Here is a 25,233-nt window from a genome sequence, read left to right as displayed (position 1 = left end):
GAAGGGATTAGTGGAAACTCTCAGTACGAGCCATTATCTTTCAAACAATAGATTTTTTGAAAGTTTTGTCAAGGCTTCATTAGCAATGGCCTCCCTCTGTGGTCTGAATGCAGGACACATTTGGAGCAATTACTTGACCAGAAAACAACTGTCAGTCATTCTTAAAGGGGAAGGATTCCAATTAATAAACCTCTTAAACCCTTTGGTTTTACTACCATTCCCCCGCAAGCTTTGGTGTCCTGTGTGGTTAAGGAGAGTTTTTGTCAGGAGAGAAAGACATTACATATGCTTGTTGCACAGGGCTCCAACAGCATGTCCTTTGCTCACTTGTGTGCAGGGGATTTCAAGGACTTAACAGGGAGTAACAAATGCCTACAGTAGATATTGTCATTTGTGTACTTATGGACTACAGAGACGCAATGTGCACTGTCTAACCTCTGATAGGACTTTGAACAAAGGTAAGATTATTTTATGTACTTTCTTTATTGTAAATTTTGTCATTCGTAACAGATAATGATGTATTGTATAGGTTTCCAGAAAGTTAATTTATGTTCAAGTAAGAGATTCAAATATCGTTTAAGTTCAACGTGAATACTTCAAAATGCTGCTGTTTTAAATGTTTAAAATAAAACTAGATGGGCATCTGATAATTGAGTAATTTGGTTTTCTTTTTTAAACCATTATAAACATATAATATGCACTGATACAAAAAGTGTCCATGTGCAGAGCAAAGATTCATCATTGATTCACTAGAATTCTTCCCACTTTTATCTTTTGTTGACAAAATAATGCTCTGATTGTAGTCAACAACATATGACTGTGACAGAAACGATACAAAGATAGCATGATTTGATGAAGTTTCTTGTGGTAGAAAAACATGAACTTCATGGAGGAAATTCATACTCACTATTGAAGTACTTGTACTACTTTGAGTATTTTAATAATCAAAATGAGGGATCTCGCTTGTCAGAACAAATCTCATTTCCACTATAACAACTGCACGTAAACAGCCTATAAAGACTAACAAGCTATTCAATGATTCATTAAGTGTCATGAATGTGTCATTTCATTTTTTCCTTTTCTCTCACTTACTTGTTTGCAGACAAAGATGTGAGTTTGTTCTGCTTATCCACAAAAAAACATATTCAACTTCACTGAAGTGTTCCCTGAAGAATAAGGCTGTTCTTTTGCATGTGACGCAGGATAACTGCTCTCTACAACAACTGCTCTGCATTGTCTCACTTGGTAGCATTTTGGGGGGTTTTCTGACAAGGAAGAGAGAAAGTATCTCCAAAGGCACGGATGCATTTGTCAATGGATACACTCGGAATAGTGGACGACAGTTGCCTGGACAACTATGATATGGCAAAAGGTGCTGGGTCGAGCAATGGAGGCAGGGTCCACAGCATCGATGTCATACTGGGATTCACTAAAGACCAGGACCCTTTACTCCATTCAGTAGGAGATGATGAGGGCCAAAAAGCCAATGGAGAAAACCAACAGCACTCTGACAAGCAGGACCCCTCAGATCCCTATGGGCATCTTTCAGAGCTGGGTGACAGCTCCCAGCATTCTTCCTACCATGGTGAGTCTTTTCAGAAAAAAACGTATTGTCTTGTACAAACAGTCTCTGTAGATGTTTTCATGATCACAGTAAGTTCAGGGATTTTATCTTAGACTGTGCAGAGAGTGACAATGGACATGTATAAAGTTTATTAGAGTGTCTTGGTGTATCTCTTGTTTAGAATGCAAAACCCCTACACTGTTTTCCCATTGTAGTGGACCGGTATCCAGTACACTGTCTTCCATAACAAAGTTTAATGTCATGATGGCTGTGGTTGTCTGTAATGACAATGATGTGAAGTACGTATATAATTATTCTACTTTAGACCCTGAGTTGCAAAATGAGCAATAAGGTCAGAGTGCAAAAGGAGGAGCATAGAAATACATATAAGTCCAGTTATACTTGTGTGATTCAATCTAAAGATAATAGTTGATGAAAGAAAACAGACAATAGTTACCTATGATTTAATGTAACTGGCCTACAATACAATAATAACAAACAAAAGCCAGCAAAATAAAGGCTTGACTAGTGGCAAACCTGCTGTTACCCCTTAATGTGATGTTAGATTTGTGTTCAAGCTATTCTTCCAAAGCTATGTTTGGCTTATACTGAGCAATGTATTCAAAACCAAGAGACAATGTTTGGAAAAACACTATCATTTTAAACACTTGCCCTTTTAGGACATGTTGACTTGTTAACATGAATACTGCACTCCAATCAGATGTTTTAGGGCCCTGGCACTGTTCATTCTAAACCCCTGGAACACCACAAATTAATCAAAGCAATGTAATCAGTTACACTTGTACTCTACTATGTCCACTCCAAAAGTCAATTCAGCCGATTTACCTGTGGTCTTTGGTAACTTTGACATGTTGAGCAAAATCAAAATAATTAGAGCAAAACATTTTAAGGTAACAGATGCAGGCCGATGTGTGAGCGAGGATAGAGCAGTCAGCGGATAGAGCTGGAATGCATGGGCAGTGGAGAAGTGGATTATGCAACAAAGATGATTTGTTTTTGTTTTGATACCCTTTCCTGTTGTGAAAACTCTTCACTATAGTATTCCAGTGTAAACAGTACAAGCTTAGCACTGCTATCATTTTTAGCATAATAAAAAAACTTAAAAGTTATAAATCAAAGCAAAATATTGCAACACTTTTGATCCCTCTGGAAAAATTAGATTTACGTCATTAAATTTTGTCATTAGATAAGATTGATGTGTCAGGCTGGATACTTTCATGGTGTTTTTTTTTCTTTCTTGGAACTACGTAACATAGACATAATGTGGAAAAAACAAAACTTTTTTTCTGTTTATCCCAGCCCATCCCAATTGACAGCTTTTGCTGCTTGGCATCATTATTCCAAACCAATGATCTGGTGACCATCTTGCCTAAAACGATTGGTATGATTAACAAGCTTTGGTGCACCACACACATGGCTCAGTTGCTCTACACCTATTTCTTGGAAGACAGAGACTATGAGTGCTTACTTGGCTTGTGCAAAGGCCAACTAAAGTCCCTTGTTAGATTAGAGGAGGCGGGGACTTGCAGGTTTAACTGGTAGCATCTGTTACTGTGGGATTACTGCAGGGGAAGAATTCAGTGAAAGACGTGATGTCATATGGGTATGCCAAACCCCTGGTGTTCAACTGTATAAAGGGCATCAGACATTAAGCTGTTTTTATCACGAGAAGAAGAGTTAAATTTCACTTAAGACTATGTGTTAAAAAGCTCCATATATTCATCTTGAAATTTAAACAATCACACAAAAGTAAATATGTTCTCTCCTAGGATATTTTGTTTTGAAAACTAGACATAAGAAAATGTATTCAATCACAAAGAAAGAATTAAAAGAGCAGTTTTACCACTAGTGTTCAGAATATGAGGCATTGTCTATGTTTTACTGTTGTCACAGTGAGTAGAATTAATGAAATAGCGAGATTGACCCACTTGTTAGAAATGCTGTGGAATGTGAACCATGTTTATGCAAATCTGACTCTGATTCGAAAGGATGCAACTTCTTACAAGTTTAGTGTCCAATGCTGCTGACGTTGGTAATAATATTTCTCAAAAAAATAGAATGGCAAGTTTTATTTTGAGAACTGGTCCTCTGAGAAATGCTTTGGCTATGGTATTCAGCTATCGTAATTAATAAATACCAAGAAAGTTGTCTTTGGAAAACCAAAAGAGGGTCGAGGTGTGAATTCTGAAAGATTCACTGTATTGTAACTGTTGACATTATTTTATTTATTTATTTGTATTTGTATTAGGTAATGTATAAAGTAGAAAGTCTCTAAACTGATGTAGTCCTTTGCTGAGCCAAATAGGATTGGTCAGAATGGTAGAGTCAAAAGTCAGGAGTTGCCAAACTGTAAAGACTGCTACTGGCTACCATTTGCACACCAGTTGGTTTTAAAAAAAAATTCTTACATTCATTTTGATAGATGTTAATAAATATGAATACTGACACCCTGCTAAACACTGATTTACACTTAAAGTTTTGTTGTCTATATTGTTGTATGTACTAATGAGGCAGAACTACTTATTCAAGAGTACAAGAATAAAAGAATAAATGGTTGTTATATGTAACATAGCATGACTGTGTCATAGCCCTAAGTATGTTGACATGTTGCCAATGAGGAGTGCTTTTTAATTTCAGCTTGGTTTCTGACATCCACAATGAGAAGGGCAGCTGTAACAAACATTCTTTCCCTTCAAGCGTGAACATTTCAGACAGTTAATGATGCCTATTTTGGCCTTGCTATCTTCTTCATCATTTTCAGAATCAGACCTTTTCTCCAGTGACAAGTGTGATGGGGAAATGAGCAACATGCAAAAGGAGGTAGACATTGATGAGGGGTCTCCTGACATGGCTAAAGAGGAAGAGCACGCTAAAAAGAAACACAGACGGAACCGTACCACCTTCACCACTTATCAACTTCATGAGCTGGAGCGAGCTTTTGAGAAATCTCACTACCCAGACGTCTACAGCCGTGAAGAGTTGGCAATGAAGGTCAACTTGCCTGAAGTTCGGGTTCAGGTAAAGACTGATATCCTTATGTCTAGCATACCACATTTACTAATCAGATATAAATTAATTTAGTAATTGTGACAAATAGGTTCTACCTACAAAAACTCTCATAAAAACAGTGTTTACAGCTTCAAATCAAGTTTTGAACAGACATGTACATTATTTATTTCAAGGATGTATTTCAGTTCAAAACTGATCCTTGATTCAATAGATAGAAAGTGGGACACTATTTTAAAGCTCTTATCCTAGTGCACTCTGTATCAAGCTATTGATTTGTGTCCTTTGTCCACTGAACTGAAATATGAAACATAACTGACAGTTATGCTAACTCGTCTTGATGAAGGTGACTGTCAAGGCGACAAACAGAAAAAAGCAGAGAAACTTTTGTGATTTAAAAATGTTCACCGCATTCATTTGGAAACATATTACATTCTTCTTCCTGTGTAGGCATTTAAGAATAATCACATGAAAGTGTAATTTACTGACCAACACCATTAGTTAAATATTCTTTGCAAAAACGAAGTCTGTGTGTGTGTGTGCGTGTGTGAGTAATGGAGTAAGAGTCTCTCGGATGCAAAAACAATACTGGGAAAAGCAATTGTAGAGAGCCTTTAAATATCAAACAGACTACAGATAGAGTATTTTTCTTCATTGATTTTGAAGTGATCCGATTTGATGCTGAAGTGTTGCTGGTGTTATTTGTTAGTGCTGGAGTTCAGCTCTGCTTCGCTATCATTAGTCTTTGGTGATAATGTACTATCACAAAATACTTTGTCTTGGAAAGCTAATTATTATTTTAGTAACCACAAAATGAACTATAAGGTTACTCTGGTATGTGCATGCTCTACACCATCTGGGAGCTGCACAACTTTCGCAATCAAGTTCTGGCTATTTTCCTATGTAAACATAATGTTATTAATTCATATTATTATAAAAATTGATTCAGAATCATGGAAGATGAAAATCTCAATTCTCACATTAAATAATTTGTTGTGTGTCTCAGTGCCTCCATTACACTGTACCATCATATCTCACTGAATTTATTTCTGTCCAGGTGTGGTTTCAGAACCGGAGGGCCAAGTGGAGACGTCAAGAGAAGATGGACACTAGCACCATGAAGCTGCACGATTCCCCTATGCTATCCTTCAGTCGTCCACCGATGCCTCCTAATGTGGGGCCAGTGGCCAACCCAATGCCCCTAGATCCTTGGCTCACCTCACCCATTTCCAGTGCCACGCCCATGCATACTATCCCAGGGTTCATGGGCTCACCTCAGGGCCTGCAGCCAGCCTATCCGAGCCACAGCTTTCTCAACACCCCACCTGGCATGGTCCAAAGTATGCAGCCCATGGGTCCACCTCCATACCAGTGCCCACCCAGCTTCAACGACAAATACCCAATGGAGGATGACAGGAGTTCCAGCATTGCGGCACTCAGGATGAAGGCCAAAGAGCACATTCAGTCAATGGATAAAACCTGGCAACACATGTGACCTGATGAGGTACTTTCGAGGCTGCTCCAGTGAATGTTTACAAACTTGTTTTCCACTGTTTTATACAACGGAGAGGATTCGCGAAGACATGAAGTTCAAAAGTCTGATTTTTCCACTGACACTGAAGAATAGCTGAAACTTAATTTCTTGGGAATTTTTTTAAAAATTCACCTTAAAAATGTTATTAATTTTATATGAACTTATCAACCCTGAGGAAAAATGATCAAACCTCTGTGGGTCAATTTTCGTTAGACTTGGACGGGAAAGGACGGTTTTCCTGCCTTATACATGACTTCTAAAGGACTTCCTTACAAGATATACATCTTTGACTACTACACTGTTTGGAAACACACTCTTTTGTTTTAATAAATGACAATCCTCTACATAAAATTTGTATTGACACTATTTGTGTCAAGATTCATTTTAAGACAGCACAAACAAACAGCAATATAGTATATGAAAGGCTAAGTGCAGCCTTAGTTATTATGTGTTGACAAATTGCAACAATTTATACGAGTTTCCTGTCTTAAATGTGGGGTGTTCGGGCTGCTTTACTTGCATTTGAGGTACATTATAAATAAGATGATACTGACTTAACTCTGTGTACTTTGTAAGATTTTGCTGCTCACTTGAACTATCTTCATGAGAATACATGAACACTGTTGTGCTTTGATACGGTGTGTTGGTACAGTTTCTAGTTCTCAAAATTATAAAGCTTTGTTATGAATTTTGTTTGTTTTAAGAGGCATGCTTGTTTGTTTTAACACCTCCCTGTATATCTGTTCCGTTGGGTTTATGCTTTGTCCATCTTTCTAAACAAATTTGCAACAGTTGGTCATTTCTACTACAGTTTCTTTGAAAGTGTGCACAGATGTTTATTTCAAAATTTCTTCTCCCGCTTACATTTACGTTTGACCCCGGTTTAAAGATAATATTTGAATTTTGAATTTTTTTTTAGACTTAAATTATTAAAAAGGCCTTTTGGAGAGTATTTAAAACCTGATGGGGGAGGTTGTCGGAAGTCACAGAGCGTAATCTGGCTCAGAGGCTAATTTAAACAGACAAGCATACCTCTTAACACCTAATTACTACTTTTAAAGCGATTAACCTCGGATTCTCAGCCATAGACAGGATGCCCTCAGATGCCCCTGGAAAACCCATTTCAAGACCTGATTAACTCTCCTCAAACTTGCCAATTTATCTCTAATTTATATAAACAGCACAACATATCAGTGTTGCTCTTTATTATGTCTTAATCTTCATCCTTGGTAAAGGATGCTCCTCATGTCATTGATGACAAAATGTTCAATGAAGTCAAGTGGATTTAGAGTGAGAAAGTTAATGGGAGCTGGCAACTTCTCATACCTCTTGGAAGTAGCACAGTGGAAAATGACGTTGAGATGACGTTAAGGTGACGTTAAAGTGACATTGCACTGACGCTGCTCAGAGACATACTGTGTGGTCAAGTTGATAATGTGTGTCTGTTTTTATAATGTACTTGGTGTGTGTGCACTCAAGTGATGCAGAGGGATCCTGGGTAAGCAAAGCACTACTGAGTACACTTACTGTGCTTTGAGGCAAATCTATCTGTCAGTGGCAATCTACTGTGGACACCATAAGTGTAAGGAAGTGTTCTCATCTACATCACTATTGAACATTACCTGTATATGATGGCCTTTAGAATTGGCAGCATCTACACTGTCAGTTTTAGAGGTTTGGTTGTATACTTAGTTATAATCCCTGTTGACAACAGTGGACTAAAAGCCAAAGAAACAAGAAGGCACATTTCTTATTAACAGAAGACACATATATGAATGTGTAAGATTGTTTATTATCTTAAAAATATTCTTTTCATCAGTTTTCAACATTATTATATACTAATTTCTAGTCCTTTCAAGTTTTTAGAATGTGACTTTCATTTTCCATGTGCAAAAGAAAAAATAAAGTTACGTTAGCACCACTGTAGAAGCATTTCGACTGCTGATCATGTTTTTCTTTCCACACATGCATTAGCGAGACACCAACATGACTTAGTGCCGTTAATGAGCGCTGGTGTACAATAGGCCATGTAAGCTGTGACAGAGCGAGCTGGCCTGATGGAGACCTGTTGTGTTCGTTCAGGCTTGTGGAGCTTTGCCAGGCCGTTAGGCAGATGAAACTCCACTCCATCAGGCCCAACCAGGGGTGTCAGGAGGCCCCGCCTGCTAGGCTGCAGAGGCCACAAGGGCTCAAGCTCTAATTGCCCTCCAGTAGCCTGCGTGGCTTAGCTGCCCCAATTTATTTTGGATGAAGCTTTGCATAAAAGTCTATTTTGCATGTGAGCACTTTGCAGAGATGTATTAATTGTGTAGACAAAAATTAAGACAAAATCTAAAATTGTTGTACTCACCACTTCTGTTATAAGCTGACTTCAATGAGGTGCTTCTGTTATATGCTTCACAATTTCTATCTACAGGAAAATAGATGTGCAGATTGAGGGTAGGAAACTGTTAAATACTGAAACAGTGGTTTTAAGAGGGGCTCAGTATATTAGGGAAGGAACAATGATGTGAAAGAGGTGAAAATGAAAAACTCTTCTGAGTGCATGGTTATGCTTATTGTATTAGGCACTAAAATTGCACCAGGGCAGCACATGAAATGACCGGAGGGACAGAGGGTAAACTGCTGGGAAAAAGTACATCTAGAGGAAATTAAAATACTTTTGCATTCACTGGTTTTTAGTCTTAAGTGAATGTATTAGTGTGCTATAGGATGGGGGTAGGGGTAAAGAAGTAAATCCCTCTGATTTAACCTTTACAACCATGAGATGTATTCAATTTTTGCTTCGGGAAAGGTTTTAGCTATCTCCATGGTAACCAGACGCTATCATCGGCCGGCTTGTTTAGTTACATCATATCATCTTGACCAGGACTAAATAAACAAGGACATTGGTGGTTATGACAAAAAAATAACAAAATTCAAACCTTCAAAGCCAACTGCTTGCTTATGCAGTGGTAGCTGACTGGTGAAAAGTTGGTTTCAAACTTGGACAAATGATCTCTTAGAATGCACCACTTAAAATTAGACAAAAATAAACACTAGGGTTAAAAAAAAATACACTGGAGTTAAAAGATTTTGGAGACAGCCTTGTCTTAGTTTTTACATACTGAATGGGTTAAAAATAATAATAAAATAATTATGTAAAAACCCATTGTAGCCACTGTATAGAAAACTTTACTTATCACCTGATAGTAAAGTCATAAAAGTGTCTGATTGTAGACATCCTGATCTTGGTTTCCAGCTTTAAAATGCTACTGTGACTAAGGGTTCAACCCAACTGAGTAATGAGCAGAAGACTCTTTGTTTAGTTGAATTGAGAGTTTTATCAAACAATATGTAGGCCTCCTAACACCTCTGCACTATGAATAATAATTACCAAAAACATGTAGGCTACATTTGTGTACTGTTTTAAGTTAATTTTCTCACTGCTTTCCTATTAGTTGCTACCTTTAAGTTTTGCAAGGAGAGCATTTACCAAACTTACAATTCTTATCATTAATATGCCTGAGCACTGAGCAGATTGGCATTACTATCAGTTGAAAGGATGTAGATGAAAACTGTTAGACGTTGGTATATTTAGTGATAGTTCTCTTATACCACACCTTTCTCATGAAGACTTAATGTATCAACACCCATGATTTGTTAGTAAATAACTAGTAAATAATTACACACATTATGATGTTATTTGCTTGGCCAAGCGTGACCTTAGCTGGGGCCCAGGCTCTAGTTAACAGGCTGACTAGCACGGTGGAAATAATAATAAGGGAAAGGAGCGGAATTAATTGGGTTTGATTAAAACACTTTTCAAAGGGACACCATTTTCCCCTCTTGACATAATTGGGGATCACTCAGGGGGTGGGGGGGATTTGAAGGCTGGCGCCAGTTGCTCGTCTTCACCCAGTGTTCACTTTTAGGAAAGGGTCATGTCACTCAAACAGCAACCCCTTCTTCACCTTACAGACACACATGTGCATAGCATGCACCCACACACATTAAATGACATAATTTAGCATTCATTGCATTGACTAACATTCACTCAGTAATAACTAATTTAGCCTTAACCTTAACTGATAAATGCCTAACTGACACTAATGCTGACCTGCAAGGTCAAGCAAGTACTAATAGTAACTGAGGGGGAACCACACAGGCAACAAAGGGTTTCTCTTCAACATAGACAATCAACTGGCTTGAATGCCTTCCTCTATAACAGTATTTTCCAAAATGGTGGTTTCAAAATGAGAAACTGTATAGTGTGTTTGCCAAAAAAAGGCATTTCATTTTAAACCATACTAACTGGAAAATGATTTCTATGCGGTTTGAATTAAGTTTATTACAGCAGAATGGGATAGTATAGAAATGGTCATGCTTATGTTCAATATGTTCCACAAATATTTGTACTAAATTGTTGCTAATATTGACTATTGTACTTGTTTCAATTTTCAGCCACAACAAGCAAGTAACACATGAGTTTGTTCAAATAAGACCACCTCTCTCTTTATTTTCTTCCCATGGGTCACAACTACAATTCTACAGGGAGTGACTAATACGAGCCTGATTTAATCTATTCACTGAGTAGTGTTGAATAAAACTGAAGTTGGGTGTTGAGAACTGTAAAGTTTCAAACAGTATTATCTGGCACTGTGGCAATACTTCTCTCTTGGTGCTGATTTGAGTGTGGGCCTGAACGGTCTGGTGGTTGGCTTTGTCTCCTGAGGTGTTGTAGGTATCAGGCTTTAGCTCTATTCCCATCCTATACAAAATCATATTCATTTTACAAAAAAGCAGTAAGATCAAATAGGAGACTCTTACCGTGTTCCATTTTATGTGCTGGGACTGACAACGTCTATACCTACTTACCTAAACGTCTATCCTCAGTGGATGTAATCTGTCCAGATCTGTCAGGTGTTTTGTGAACAGAACAGACATGGAGAGTTATTTAGATGGTCATAATTTGAGGCTGAGAAGTTGTAAATATATTTGCAAAACTTGATGACTAGAGTTAACTGGATACTTTATATTCTAACCCTATACTACTAAATGCTTGGAATATCAGTAATTTATAAATGATGTATACTAGTATCATTTACCTGTAACATTCCTTGATTGGTGAGAGCTCTGCCCCGGCTATCTGAATTCCAATACAACTCAGCTTTCTGCACAATTTCACTGTCAAGAGTTTTAGGTAAGATGAGAAAGAACTAAAACGGAATTTACCAGGTTATGATATTACTGGTATGAGTAGACTTACCAATAGCATTCAGGCTTTGTGATCAGTTATTCAATTAAAATATAATTTAATTGAAACATTTGAGAAGCCATTTGCAAAACCTGGCCAACATATTGACTGGCACACTGAATCAGATGCAAGAATAGATGAATGAAAACCTCATGACTTTATACTACTTTAATAATTTGTCAATTAGCAGACAACCCATGCTAAATGGTATATAATGCCTAATACAAATTTTTTTACAATGCAATATAATATAATTAATAACTATCTTAAGTAGACATCTTTACAGGTACTTGACATAAAAAAACATTTATTTTCACTTTAAGCAGTATTACACATGAACAATGACATGCAGCTATCACTCATGCAATGTCGCAAAGTAGGGCAACGCCACGCAATATCCAGTGGTCTGGTGACTGGGGGGTAGGCAACACCACTGCTGTGATGTAATTCAAGTCTGTGCGCCTTGGTTTCTTGTAAACGGGGCAGACATAGAGCTTAGGATCCACAGGGGCAGTGGAGTTGATGGCAAACATGTGGACGACAGGTAAGGGTGTGAACAGCACTTTAGGTGAGGACTCAATGAGACAAGTGTTCTTCCTGTCCCAGCCGGCACCGTCCAAGTACAGACCATAGACATAAACTCCCTCCTGTTGAGGAAAAGCAGTCAGTGAATAATGTGTTTCCTAAATGAATAAACATCACTTCTTTGTGAACAATGTATACTGAAGTTTATCAAGACTGCAAGTGTTATCTGAATTTGGAATGTATGTATTATTATTAGCTGGTGTATTGTTAGTATTTCTGTATATTCTGACTCACCACAGGGGCAGTTGTGATCTCCTCCCTTGCCTGCTTGAGTATTTTGTTGGTCAGGGTCACTGTGTCCAGAGCCCAGCCTTTGTTTGCCCTTGTTACTTCTTGTCTCATAGCTGTTAGGAAACCTACAATCATCGCCCAGGACAGAGATAATAATTAATTGATATCAGTACTGTAGTCTGACATAAATTCAACCTCAGCTAATGTTGACATTTGCCTTTACTTTTTTATGTTACCACCCACAAGCTCAATATGTATCTATCAATTGGGATGAATTTGTTGGAGTTAATTTATTTTTCTTTGAGTACAAAATTGAAGTGCCTTAAGATGAGCATTTATACAACCAGTCTAGTCTTTAATCTGTTTATTGGTTGAAGGTAACTTTAAAGATTACCTTATTCTTTTTACTCACCCTGTGGGTTAAAGAAGCCTGTCATCCAAAAGGTTTTGGGCCTTCCTTCAAAGACCCAGCAGTGGAACTGTTTATTTCTCTCCACAAGCTCAGTAAACCAAAAGCCAAGTGTGGATGACTCCCAAGAGATTTTCCTCCATAGGTTTGGCACACGGGCATCAAAAATATTGTCCAGGGCATCACGGAGGTTCTAAGAGTAAAGTACAGATCAGTAGTTTCACAGCACTTTAAAGCCTTGCAAAATAACTTTTTTTTACTGGTAGAGTGTAGGTGTTTTAGTGTGAGCAAAGGGATGACTCAGTATTCTGACCTCACTCATTATGATAGTGCCATCAATTGCCAGCTTCAGGTCAGTCAGACTAGTGCGCACAACACCGATGATCCTTTGCATTCGATCCACTTCCTGCCGTAGGAAGATGTTCATTGGGTTCAGAGCACCCATCTTCAACAGCCTGGCTCTGACCTTAACCCATCCAAAATTACATTTCAGTTTAAAATATAGTCAGTGCAAAGGTTGGTGACTAAAACCATGTAGTGTTGATCAAACAGACAGACCTCATGTGGCACATAATTAGGAGGCAGTTTATTCAACATGTCCTCTGCCATGCTGTAAACAATGGACTCCCGAGTAGCTCCTGACCCCCCTCCGCTTTCTTTGGGCTGGATATTTGTGATTGTATCCAGCACTTCAGCAGATGTGTTTGTCTGGTATCTGGTCAACATTAAACACCAAGCACAATTTGTGATTTTAGCAATATCATACATTATAAACAGTGCTTATATTATTGAGAGGTCAAGTATAATATCAGCTTACGTGATGTCAGCATTAGGATGCAGCCCCAAAGCTTGGGGTGAATCCATAGTAGGCAGGTTCTGAATAAATTCCATATACTCCTCTATTGTCTTACACACTGGGATTTTGTAGCCCGTGTAGAAGCAAAATGCTGGATCGAACATCTTTTTACTAAACCACACCTATAATCAAAAATGGAAAAATAAACGTTACACCAACTCCCATGTATTGTACTAAGTTAAATAAAATAATAGATCAAAGAGAAGTAAGTCTTTGATTATTGATGATAAAACATAGAATTTTTAGTATTTTGGTATTATCCAGTGCATTGTTTGATTATTACTCGAGCAAAACACTTCAGTAGGCGTTTGTCATAGTCATCTGTGACCCTTCCTCCATACTGAACTTCGGCTAGCATGTAACGCACAGTTACCCATGACACATCCTGTGGGGACAAAGCAAAAGGTGGTAAGTGAGGAAAGATGTAAAGAAATTCTTAAAAATCAGACCCTTGAATCCTTACCTTCTTGGGACCACAATCATCCAGGTGTCTCTCAACAAATTCAACACTTGCAGTGAAATCAGCAGAGTTGAATTCATAGGGTATGTTCCAACCCAAGGGTCCAAATTTGCGCCGTTCCTCAAAAAGGAAGCAGTAAAACAAATGATCATATACTGAATCAAGCCAATAAGAATCAGTTAATTCTGAGGAAAGACTATGTGATTATGAAGGCCTGTCTTCCCTAGCTGTCTTTGAGAGAACAAACTCTAAAACATGAGCAGATTTGAAATTATGTTGTTCAGTCATGTATGTAATGTGAACCTGAAGCATGCAAAAATTAAAGCGTGATCTTACATTTTTAAATCACTAATGACTCAAATCATGACAGCATTTCAGAGGGATTTCCAAAGGATGAACACCAAATAAATACATCAGATAAGCATACAAAACATTCTGGGCCAGATTTATTAAGAACATGATGTTACATTTATAATGTTAGTGAACTGTGAGTTTCTCAAAATAATGATTTATTTTGATCCTTCTGTGCTTTTAGTCTGAACTCAGCCAGCGTTTCAATATTTTGCCACCATGTCCTCAGTGATAATTACCTGCACAGCAGTGTGGAGAAAGGCCACACTGTACAGCAAAGGCTTCCATGTGGGCAGATTGCTGACTTCCAACTGGATCTGTGAAATTCCTGCAAATGTTCGTTTTAAGCCAGCACGCACTCCCTGGGGTGGATCGTTGGTAAACTTGATAGACGACTGTAGGTGAAGGGAGGAAAAATGTTTACTAGAAGCTTGTTCATATAATGTATATTTTTATAAATTCACCACAGTATTCATAGAGGCTAGGGGCAGGGCACAAAGATGAGAAGTAATACATTTATAACACCTTGCATAAAAACATAGTAAAATGTCACCTGTAAGAGTGTGATGGAGAATAGATCGTGTGGTTCCGTGGTAATCCACACCCTGAAAGTGTCATGCATGGTCTCTACTGTAGAGATTGTATCTAGCAATTCATCCATAAACTCCAGGCCCAGATGGCAATTCTGCAGGAGGACCCAACCTCCCTATGCATAATAAGATACAGAGCCCACAGATCAGGTCAAGTAACCAGACATCAATGTAATACTTGATCAACTCAGAATACATACCTGTGACATTGACATCTGAATGAGCTTCCTTGCATGCACCTCTTGCCCTTGCCCCATGGATATAGCTCTGCATTCTGTAAGACAGAAAAATATAGTGCGAACACAACAAAAAAGGAAACAATCGTCAGGGTTAAGACGAAATGTTTCAAACAATGGAGTATAAATATGGGAGTAAAGTCTCACCAAGTTCAAGTTTCTTAGCAAGTCCTTCAATTTGTTCAGTGGGATCTGAGCCCATGGAAAGGAAGCAGATTAGTGGGGTGCGAGGGTCACTCTCCTCCCATGTGCTGTGAAGGTTCAAAATGACTGGCTCAGCAAACCTCAAGCCGAGGGATTCTCCCACATACTTTCTGGCCTGAGACAAGGTACGATCAGGACACCAAGACCTGGAAAAAATGGATTGTAGGCATATATAATTAAATGTTATATTCTGTATTTGAACACATACAGTAAGCAATGCGACCGGCAGCAGGGCTCAACCTAATTAGCAAAAGTTTGTTGAAGACTTCAAGGGTGTTGTATCCATCTGGGATGACACATTCCTCTGGAGCATCAGCATTGAGCCATGCTTTCCAGGCCTTTCCATTTTGAGACACCTACAAGATATGTAAATAGCAACACCTTTTAAAGACATATTTATGAATGAATCAGATTAATATATGATATAATCCATAGAACTTTAGCTCACCTGGTTTATAATGTTATTGAACTGTTGCAATTTGCTGAGTTCCACCAAGTTAAGCCACACCATATCAAGGATCCAACTGAATGGCTTTACGGGACATGTCTTCAGGTCAAGAGCTGCACCACCTAGATGTACATGTAGAATATAACATGTTAAAATACACCATAGAAAAAGGTAGATTGCATTTTTCTGTTAATGATGATTTTCTGACCTTTAATAAGAATCTGAAATTTGTTGTGCTCTATTTTGTTATTCTGTAGGTCAATCTTGAGGGCCAGCAAAAGGGTGAAGATGAACTTGTGGTTTTCATACAGGCCTCTAACTGTGTATCTGAACACTTCAAAAGTCAGATGTTCAATGATGTTTGCAATTCGCTTCTGAGTTTTCGAGGACTTCTCAGACCTATAAAAACATAGTAAGCACAGGAAAGACATAATGTACGGAACAGTGTGCGACAAGCATATGCTCTTCCATTATTTGGTAAAAATTAAGGTTGTGTTTAAATTGTCATCTTTTTTGGTTTATCTATAATATTAGTATTAGTTTCACAAAGCACAATGCATTCACAAAGTATACAGACCCCTTCATTTATTTTCACAATATATTGTAGCCTTATGTTAAAATAGTTTAAATTCATTTTTTCTATCGGTAACCTTTAATGACAAAGCAAAAACAGATTTTTAAAACATTTTTGCAAAGGAAATACTGAAATATCAACTTTAACATTAGTATTCAGTCCCTTTGTAATGGCAGTGGAAGGCTGCAACATAACAAAATGTGAGAAAAGTGAAGGCGTCCAAACATTTTCTGACTGCACTGTAGGTACTGAGTGACATAGTATGACAGGTAGGGTCCTTAGTTCAAATGCTGTTCCATGCTCAAAATAAGCACCAAGATTATTCAGAAATAAACTTTTTAAACTGGCTTAGATTAGATCATACCTTGCTAGTGACAGATCGAAGATTTTGAGGAACTGGCCGAGTGAGGTCTGGTACATGACATTGACCATGCTCATCTCTGTGATGAGGAAATAAAGGGTGCTACCTCGGGAGGCAACGGGTCGATATTCTGCTTGAGCTACATTAATCTTCAACTCTGCGTCTGCTGCAATAGTGAGCTTTGCACTAACTTCAGCAGCAGTATGCTTAGTGACACTCAAAATGCCAATCATGGAGTCATCATCAACCAAGGAACCTTCAATTACACAAACACAACACTTTTTAGTTTTCAGAAATATATGACATTACAGGTTTCCAAGAAATGACATGAATCTACAAATATGACTGATGTACCTTTTGTGCTGCTAAGTTTGTACAGCAAGTTGTCCTCCAACTCCTGCATCTTTCTCTTATTGGCAGTCACATCCTCAATTAGCTTCAGTCTCTCTGCCTCTAGTTCCTGTAAAAACATTAAGATAACCATCACAACTCACCAGTTGTACTTAAATCCACATACAGCTTTAGACAGGATCAATATTACATTACAGGTGATAGAGGAGAGAACATTTAGGTGACTGAGCCAACCAAACCCAACTGACACATTGTTGCTGTTTTAACCATATAATGTGATATTTTGCATTGATAAAGATCCATGTGAGAAAAATTGGTTGTGTACATGGCAAAAAATAATCACTTACATATTTCTCTGCGAGGATGACTCGACCAAGTAGCTGGTTCTCCAGGCCCTTCATGTTTACAGTGAAATCAATGATGGATGTTTTGGCGCTGACTTCTGGGGTGTATGCTGGATTAGGCAGTTTGGTAGTTATATAGAGCTGGAATCCATCCATCACATTCACCTCCTTGTCTCCTACTTTAACCTACACAGGAAAACTCCAAGAATTTAAAAGAGGACATATTTTACAATTGTATCACCAATTACAAGTGGTTATAACATCTAATTACCTTGAAACTCCTCCCAGATTTGATGAAGTTTTTCTCAAGAACATTGTCAAGGGCAGGGTCCAACTCCTCACACACATCTTCAATAAGCAGTGGGCGTCCCAAGGAAAGACAGTCTTCCATATGAGTGCGAAAGAACTTGTGGTTGAGGGAAGTGGCCTGAAAGCAGGATGACACAGTATTTCCATTATATACGTTACCATACCAACAGCTACCTTGGGTGGGTGGGGGGGTGGGGGGTGGGGGTAATGGGAAAAATCAATTGCATTGAACTAAGGTGTTGTACCTGGAGTGAATTGGCCTTTTCTTTTTCCTTAATCCAAGACTTTCCTTGTGTCTGGGGATCAATGAGGAGGGGATATCTTGTTGCTTTTGTGACAATGATGCCGTTCTGCACTGATAAGTCATCTCCTGGAAGTCCTTGAAGGTTCCACTCACTTATCTTAGACAGTTAAACAGAGGTGTGAATACGTTTCATCACATGAATAAAATCTTATGCAAGCTACTGTAGAAGTATGTTTTTGTGTGTGTGGCAGTTTTCTGTTGTTCTTACAGTGGGAGGGTCTACTAGGGCAGAAATTAGGTTAAGATTTTCTGTGAAAGGGATTTTATGGCTCCTGAGCTCTGCCTCCCATATGTCCTTCAACAACATTTCACGGAAACTCTGGTTGAATGGCCCACAGTAAGAAAGGAAGCCAGTGAGCTGTAGCACATCACCCACAAGTCTGCCAAAGAGAACAGAAGCAAATGGCCTCATTTAAAGTCTTTCAAATGTTCAGTTGTTCAAATGTTTATTTTTCAACTAAAATTAAACTAGATTCTATTTTCTTTGTAACCTACCTGTTGATCTGTGATTTAAATTCTTTGCTTTGCTCAATCCAGCGTATTTTTTCTCCACTTAGTCCATCAATAAGTGCAGATGCAGCCTGCATTTTATTTTTACACATCTCAGCATCATCCAACAAGTCCTAAAAAACACGATATTTTAGGTCACTCCAAATTACAATTTCTAGCTCGAAGGAAATGCAATGTTTAGGTAAAATCACACCTGTTTTTCTTTCATTGCAGCATCACATTTGGCCTTGACTTTGTCAAACTCAGCCTGTTTCTCAGCCAGCGTTGCCTCAGCTTTGTTTAGCTCATTGGTAGCCACTTTTGAGCGGCTTTCCTGAATCGCCAGGTTAGCCTAGTCACAGAAGGACACTGATGTTCACAAAACTTAGTATCATATCATTTGTAATATACAATGCAATGTATAACATCAATTAACTAAATTCTATGATTTACATCCTAAAAACTATGATCCTTATAAAATGCGTGATGCCACTCAAACATACTTAAATTTTAAAGTCAGCTTTTGTTTCCTTTCTAAACTAACAGGCCAGATTGGAGAACTAAAATAACTGAAAATGTGTCACTGTGTTTGTATTTAGCATTGTTACATTATGTACATCGGTAGGTGAGCCCATTAGCTTAAATTATGGGTATCATTAATCCTTAAATACAGCACTAACTATGCCATTAATATATTGCATAAATGATGAAGGTGAATTTTACCTTAAGTGGCAGCACCTCTTTGTTTATGCCAAAGAATGTGGACATGGCCCGCGTCCATGCAAGCATACCAGCTACATTACCACACACTTTCTTTGCATTTTCCATTGTGTAATCCTCCATGTCAAAGTAGACCTGCAGAAGTTCTACAGTTTCTTCATTTATTTTGTCCTTTGGGAACTGCTGGAGGGAGGTCATAAAACCGGCGCCGCTCATTAACTAAAGAGTAGAAAAAAAACAGACAAAAGGGAGCCATAAGTAACTTCACAGTAACTTTTGAATATTCTTATAGTACAGAAAACAATAATTTAGGTTCATAGAAAGCACTTAGAATGTGCAGGTGGTGAGTTACTACAGCAGAGATGCAACTATAAAAATGTATTAAAAAAGGATTTTTGTTACCTTCAGTGCTTCTGACCATGATGGCTTAAGACATAGCCGTTCTGGATCAATAGAGATAGTGTCTAACTTCTTTTGGAATAAAAGCACGCAGCAGTCCATAATCCTCATGATCAGATGAGGAGGTTTGGCCAGTTTTCTCACAGTGGCAATGTCAGCAGGCTTGATGGTCTGTAACATTTAAAAATATATCAAGTCGTATATTCCATATTTTGTAAATATGAATATACTCAACACAAGTCACAAGTCACATAAATCTCACATTCAGTGCAGCTTTAGCCTCTTCTAATGCTGGTTTCGCAGCTTCCAGTTTTTCTTCTGCAATGGCTTTCTCTTTTTCAATTGAATCCACAATTTTTTGGGCTCTATCCTTCACGACCTGGACTTCATTCTTGACAATGGTAGCAGCTTCGGCAGTGACTGTTACCTCTGCCACCACCTTCATGATTGCAACAAGAAATGTCTCACATAAGAGGTATCATATAAATGTCCATAAACTGCTGACATGTAATACAGTTTTCCAGTTAATCTTGTTTTCACAAAACCTGGGAAAATATTCATATTGTAATTAAAAATATTTAATGAAAAAGCCAAAAACCCCCATTGAAAAATTGATGAACTTACACTATAATATGTCATACTTGTCACTACCTTTGTTTGTTTGTTTCGTGTCACTTTTTAATTCACATTTTATAGAAGTTATACATGATCCATCCATTCAATATCGTGCTGTGTATCTTTTGCAGGGTCATGAGACGCTTTAGTCTATATTATTATTTACCTTGTCAGCTTTGACAGATGCTATAGCCAGCTCCTTTTCCTTGACTTCAAGATCTTTTGATAGTTGAGCCACAGACTTACTAGCCTCCATCAGTTTGTCCAGTCCTGAAAATCAGTAATAATAATAATATCTTATAAAAATCCTTTCCCTAAGTAGACCTCGCAAAGCTGTCCCAAAAAAGATCCTCATAATAGTTTATCTTAGCTTTGCTGCTTTCTTACCGACATTCATGCGCTCTGCAAGTGTGTTGATGTACTCATGTTTTTCAGAGTACAGTGTTTTGTAACCATTTATAAAAGAGAGGTAGGATTTGGGGGTGACATGAGTTCTTCTTCTGAACCTGAAAGATCAAACAGCATACAACTTTAAGTTCATGTGAAATATGTTTCTAAACTAAAAACTACAGTACCAGTCAAAACATAGCAAACTTGGTACTGTATATATGGATATAAATAAATATAATGTAACAATATTAGTGTAGATATTATCTGTGTGTTATACCTTTCAAAGTAGCTGTCACAAGTGCTGGATACTTTGTCATGATATGTACCCATGGTCGTCACCACAGATGCTTTCACATCAGCAGAGCAAACCATGGGAAACTCTGACAAGAAATAGTTGGACACAGCCACCAGAGCCTCATTGGGCCAAGGGGTGAACCAGTCCATTGTGCACCCAGATATCAACCCTGGAAATTTCAGAGATCGGGAGCGAAACTTCTGTCCCACCTATCAAGGAGAGTACACAAGTCTTTACAGTGTGCAAATGTGAGAAATGATTTGGCTGCTCTGATGTGAGTGACTGGGATCTGACTGTCAATGTATACATTAACCTACCGGTGAGAAACACAGGACTACGTGCAGATTCTTTTTGGACCGTGATATGAAGTAGTCATAAAGGTTATCAAACGTTGGTGGAACACGAGGTAACTCCTTTTTCATCACAAGGATCAGGTTCTGGGTGATCTCCTGGATCTCATCTTTAGCAAAAAGGTTGGAGACCTGCACACAGTTAAATCACAGTGAGTTCATTAGGACTAGCTAAAGCATTACTTTGAGATCTTTTTACAAAATTTGGACTTAACTTATAATATCTCAGTAAGCCAAAATTGTAAAAATGTTCCATTATGACAATAATATAATCCTAACATGATTTATTGTTTCAATGAAATAAATAGGAAAGTCCTCAACTACATTGTCTAAATATAGATGAAGCTTGTTTGGGTGATCATGAATTGAGGGTTCACAGACATCAGTGCTTTTCACCCTCAAAGTGAAGTCCTCACCTCTCCAGAAGAAAGAACATTGTTGAGGTACTCAAGGAACGCCTCATCTTTGATTTCATTGTCAGTGAAGATGAAGGTGATGCCTTTGCCGTCAGCCCCAGCTGTTTTATACAACACTTTCAGGTCTTCCATGAAATTACTTACATTGTATGTTCTAATGAAAAGACAAACACAGCAGTGTAAGAAACAAGTATTCTTAAGTGTGAATGCAGCAAAACGATGAGGATTGGTAAGAACACATAATTTTGGAAAACTGGATCAAAAATACCAACAAAGGTTCAAAGGATACTTATTCATTTGTCTCAGCTACAAAACATTAACCCCTCCAAAATCTTATTTGTAAAAAATAAAAGATGTTGAATGAAAATCTGTAAATGACAGAAGCAATCAGTGTGTGGCGTCTGTTGTTTTTCTTCGCAATAGTTGTTGTTCAGTTATAACTGAATTAATTAACTGATTTACATCTTATTTGTCAGGTTTTTCAGAACAAACTACTGCACACATTAAGGCAGCTGTGGCCAAGAGCAGCTTCTGTTTCTGCTCAATTATTTGACAGTTTTTCCTGTGGTAGATTTCCACCAGGAGCAGGATGGGAGATAATCTCCAAAGAAATCTAGGTGTGATCTTGCAAATGGTGACAGTGCAAGACCCTCAGCCGTTGCAAAATCTGTGACTAAAAACTCAGTGACTAATGACACATTGTCTTTAAATGTGAGAGGGTGTCAAACTTTAGTCTTTTAGTGTATGGTAGGCATTCAGGTGAAAAAGTGATCAGTATTGGGTTAACAAAAAGTTACTTTAAATAACATTTAACAATATTGCATTTCTACAAACACTTTAAAACAAAATACATCATTAACTATTATTGGGTTTTCATCTTATTTACCAGCATCTCTTGTTACTGTTTTGCTATTTTCTGCCAAGTTACCTCAATTATGCTGACAGCAGTTTTATTTAAAAAAAATCTTTTTACTTTGTCAACGTGATCTGGAAGATGCTGTATCCAGCTATGTATGAGGCCAGGCGAGTCAAGCTCTGTTTCCCTGATCCTCCTACTCCCACAAGCAGGGCATTTCCATTGTCCGTTCGAATGATACGTGAGATCTATGGGAGGCAAATCTCAAATAAATCTGAATTATCTGTAGCCTTCACTACAGGATATGTATCTGTTAGATTGCCTTCTAGTCTGACCTTGACAAGATGAGTCATGGCATCCGTAAAGAAAACTAGATCTAGGCTGGAGCCTCTGACGACCTCGTTGTGCTGGGCCTGATACATCATTAGCTTTTCTGATAAGAACTCAAAAGTTGGCACCTGGAAGAACATTAGTTTGCTCAGATGATGGTGACATCAACAGTACAAATATCATTAAATGGCCTAAATACCAAGGTCATACCAATTCATAAATTTTGGGGGCATCAAAACAGGCATCATCATCCTCTTCTCCAGTGGGCTCAGGGGCATCTCGCAGGAAATCGACGAAGTATGGCTCAGGATGAAGTTCTGGTACGAGGTTGGGATCAACATGCTCTTCGATCACACGAGTTACATTTTTTTCAAACCACTCTCTGTCCTCAGAGCAAATAAACCTATAGAAAAATACATTTCAGTTGGACTTTTGCCATTTTGTTGTATTTAAAGGGGGATTTGTGGTATGTAAGAACTTCACTGTACCTATCAGCAATCACCCTCGTACATTCACTCTTGAAAAGAGCCAAGAGAGTGGGGATATCACCACACTCGTCAGCCTTAATGTTTAACATTCCTTGCCAGATCCTGGACAAGTCCCTCAAATTGAAGATATAATGGAACTTGGACGGTGTGGGAAGCATTTTTGCCTTTAATGTGAAATCATATAATCAGGACATGTCTTCATTAATAAATCTATCACTATGGTCAATTTCACATTATTTTCCAAGTGATTACCTTTGTCCACTGCCATAAAATTCTCCCAGCAGACACAAGACATGTCACCATCTCTGATACCTCAGGCTTGAATTTCCTGCATTCATGGAAATATCCACAGCCAATTATACCTGTACAAACAGAACACCAGAAAACAACTTCAGTGTTTCATTAGAGCTAATAAACAGAAAGCAGAGACAAATGTAATTTTAGGGACAGGTACCAAAGATCTTATCAATGGAGATGTTGGATGGCAGAGTACAGTTGAAGACAGTAAACTGTCTCTTAAGTCTTTGAGGAATGTCGTTTCTCCCACCACCAGGATGAATCATGGCAGCCAGTATCTGAACGTCCACAATAGTGGTGAAGTCTCCTGGTTTGTCCAAATTATACATGCCACTCATTTCCATCATCTGCCGTACTATCTCATTGGTAATCTGTTGGACAGATACATACAGTAGTTACTCTAATTGAATTGACTGAAAATGAAATAGTAAATATATAATAAAACCTGCTATATAAACACCTGGTCTCCCCATTCATTGACAATGGGCATATTTATATCATCAATGAAGACAGTCATCCTGCGTCCCCCTGGGGGTCCATAGGTACTGCCAATTCGTTTCTCAATGTAGCTCTCAACTGTTCGCTGTAATGAAAAAAAAATTGCTATTGCAAACAAAACTCTATTTTAACAAGGACAACAATACAGAACACAAGAAATATTCTACCTGAAACATAACGGGCTCGGTTGCTGAAGAGAAGTTCAGAGATTTGGACAGGTCTGTCTCAGGATCATACTTTTTTGTATGGCTTTTTATCATCACTGTTTTGGCTGTACCTTGTTCACCAATAAGCAATACAGCCTATACAAGAAAAATATGTTAAGTCTTTCATAGATATACCGTAAACAAAATTAAGTAATTACTTTCTTAATAAAAAATACATCCATTTAAAAGTGAAAAGATCACCTTGCGTTGTTTGGCAATAGTTTCCAGCAAGAAAGAGGTTCTTGTGTTATCCACATTTGGCACAAGGATGGAGGCATAGTCTGGCACATAATCTGTTGGATAGATATACTCCCCCACATGGTTGTTCCAATGACACCACTCACCTGTAAGAGAAATTACCATACATGCAGTTGTTATCCATCACTTAAAACTAGATAAAAAAAAGAGGTGGTATTAAATGTATGAAATTAATGTACCATTTGAGTTGACCATGTACTCAAACATAGTCTCTCCTGTCTGTGTTTGAGGCACATCAATGTCACTCTCATGTGCTCTGATAAAGGCCTCCAGTTTGTCACGATCTTCCAACTCCAAAAGGGCTCCCACACTCCACATTACACAGAAGACAAAGAGACGTTCCATGTGTTTGTTACCAACTAAGCCCCCTGTCTCCTTGGTTGGGATGAGGCCCTCCAACAGATTCACAGACTAAAAGGAGATCATAATGATTATTCTGTGTTGTAAGAAAAAGGTTAATAGCATTATCCAATTCCTGTCTGACTTCAGCATTTCTTCTTGGTACACACCTGCATTATGTAGTTGCACTCCAAAAAGTCCATTTTGGGTTTAAGGTTCTGCTTCATAAACAAGTAAGCATCCTCAAATATCCTTTCATATAAACCCATAATGCTGCTTGCTTCTTCTGCATTACGCTTGTTAGTCCATCCCT

The 25,233-nt window shown here is 38.1% G+C and overlaps 2 protein-coding genes across 2 annotated transcripts in view; one reads left to right on the top strand and one right to left on the bottom strand.

Moving 5' to 3' along the window:
- Nucleotides 1–1,302: 1,302 nt before the first annotated feature.
- Nucleotides 1,303–6,086, top strand: LOC133990897 (retinal homeobox protein Rx2-like). The gene is made up of 3 exons (XM_062429316.1): nt 1,303–1,585; nt 4,347–4,603; nt 5,649–6,086. Exons 1-3 carry the CDS (start codon nt 1,303–1,305, stop codon nt 6,084–6,086), a joined length of 978 nt encoding a protein of 325 aa, XP_062285300.1.
- Nucleotides 6,087–11,720: 5,634 nt separating this feature from the next.
- The window catches only part of LOC133990057 (dynein axonemal heavy chain 8-like), a 31,879-nt gene continuing 18,366 nt past the window's right edge, over nt 11,721–25,233 (bottom strand). Inside the window, exons 51-92 of the mRNA XM_062428238.1 lie at nt 25,091–25,231; nt 24,761–24,992; nt 24,525–24,667; nt 24,285–24,419; nt 24,080–24,202; nt 23,777–23,990; nt 23,575–23,684; nt 23,323–23,486; nt 23,045–23,237; nt 22,840–22,962; nt 22,622–22,752; nt 21,649–21,802; nt 21,200–21,364; nt 20,865–21,091; nt 20,585–20,703; nt 20,364–20,467; nt 19,845–20,021; nt 19,586–19,753; nt 19,187–19,402; nt 18,678–18,815; nt 18,470–18,597; nt 18,183–18,354; nt 17,916–18,071; nt 17,633–17,788; nt 17,365–17,547; nt 17,021–17,126; nt 16,670–16,922; nt 15,940–16,130; nt 15,732–15,853; nt 15,524–15,639; nt 15,227–15,429; nt 15,044–15,117; nt 14,807–14,959; nt 14,493–14,648; nt 13,906–14,022; nt 13,726–13,827; nt 13,404–13,564; nt 13,145–13,301; nt 12,900–13,052; nt 12,590–12,779; nt 12,181–12,302; nt 11,721–12,008 (exon numbers count right to left, since the gene is read on the bottom strand). Coding sequence (XP_062284222.1) covers nt 11,721–12,008; nt 12,181–12,302; nt 12,590–12,779; nt 12,900–13,052; nt 13,145–13,301; nt 13,404–13,564; nt 13,726–13,827; nt 13,906–14,022; nt 14,493–14,648; nt 14,807–14,959; nt 15,044–15,117; nt 15,227–15,429; nt 15,524–15,639; nt 15,732–15,853; nt 15,940–16,130; nt 16,670–16,922; nt 17,021–17,126; nt 17,365–17,547; nt 17,633–17,788; nt 17,916–18,071; nt 18,183–18,354; nt 18,470–18,597; nt 18,678–18,815; nt 19,187–19,402; nt 19,586–19,753; nt 19,845–20,021; nt 20,364–20,467; nt 20,585–20,703; nt 20,865–21,091; nt 21,200–21,364; nt 21,649–21,802; nt 22,622–22,752; nt 22,840–22,962; nt 23,045–23,237; nt 23,323–23,486; nt 23,575–23,684; nt 23,777–23,990; nt 24,080–24,202; nt 24,285–24,419; nt 24,525–24,667; nt 24,761–24,992; nt 25,091–25,231 — 6,636 coding nt within the window. The remainder of the gene's footprint in view (nt 12,009–12,180; nt 12,303–12,589; nt 12,780–12,899; nt 13,053–13,144; nt 13,302–13,403; nt 13,565–13,725; nt 13,828–13,905; nt 14,023–14,492; nt 14,649–14,806; nt 14,960–15,043; nt 15,118–15,226; nt 15,430–15,523; nt 15,640–15,731; nt 15,854–15,939; nt 16,131–16,669; nt 16,923–17,020; nt 17,127–17,364; nt 17,548–17,632; nt 17,789–17,915; nt 18,072–18,182; nt 18,355–18,469; nt 18,598–18,677; nt 18,816–19,186; nt 19,403–19,585; nt 19,754–19,844; nt 20,022–20,363; nt 20,468–20,584; nt 20,704–20,864; nt 21,092–21,199; nt 21,365–21,648; nt 21,803–22,621; nt 22,753–22,839; nt 22,963–23,044; nt 23,238–23,322; nt 23,487–23,574; nt 23,685–23,776; nt 23,991–24,079; nt 24,203–24,284; nt 24,420–24,524; nt 24,668–24,760; nt 24,993–25,090; nt 25,232–25,233) is intronic.

The sequence above is a fragment of the Scomber scombrus genome, chromosome 11 (genome assembly GCF_963691925.1).
Source record: "Scomber scombrus chromosome 11, fScoSco1.1, whole genome shotgun sequence".
Classification (NCBI taxonomy): domain Eukaryota; kingdom Metazoa; phylum Chordata; class Actinopteri; order Scombriformes; family Scombridae; genus Scomber; species Scomber scombrus.
Note: the sequence above shows the minus strand (reverse complement) of the source record. Positions and strands in the feature narration are given on the sequence as shown.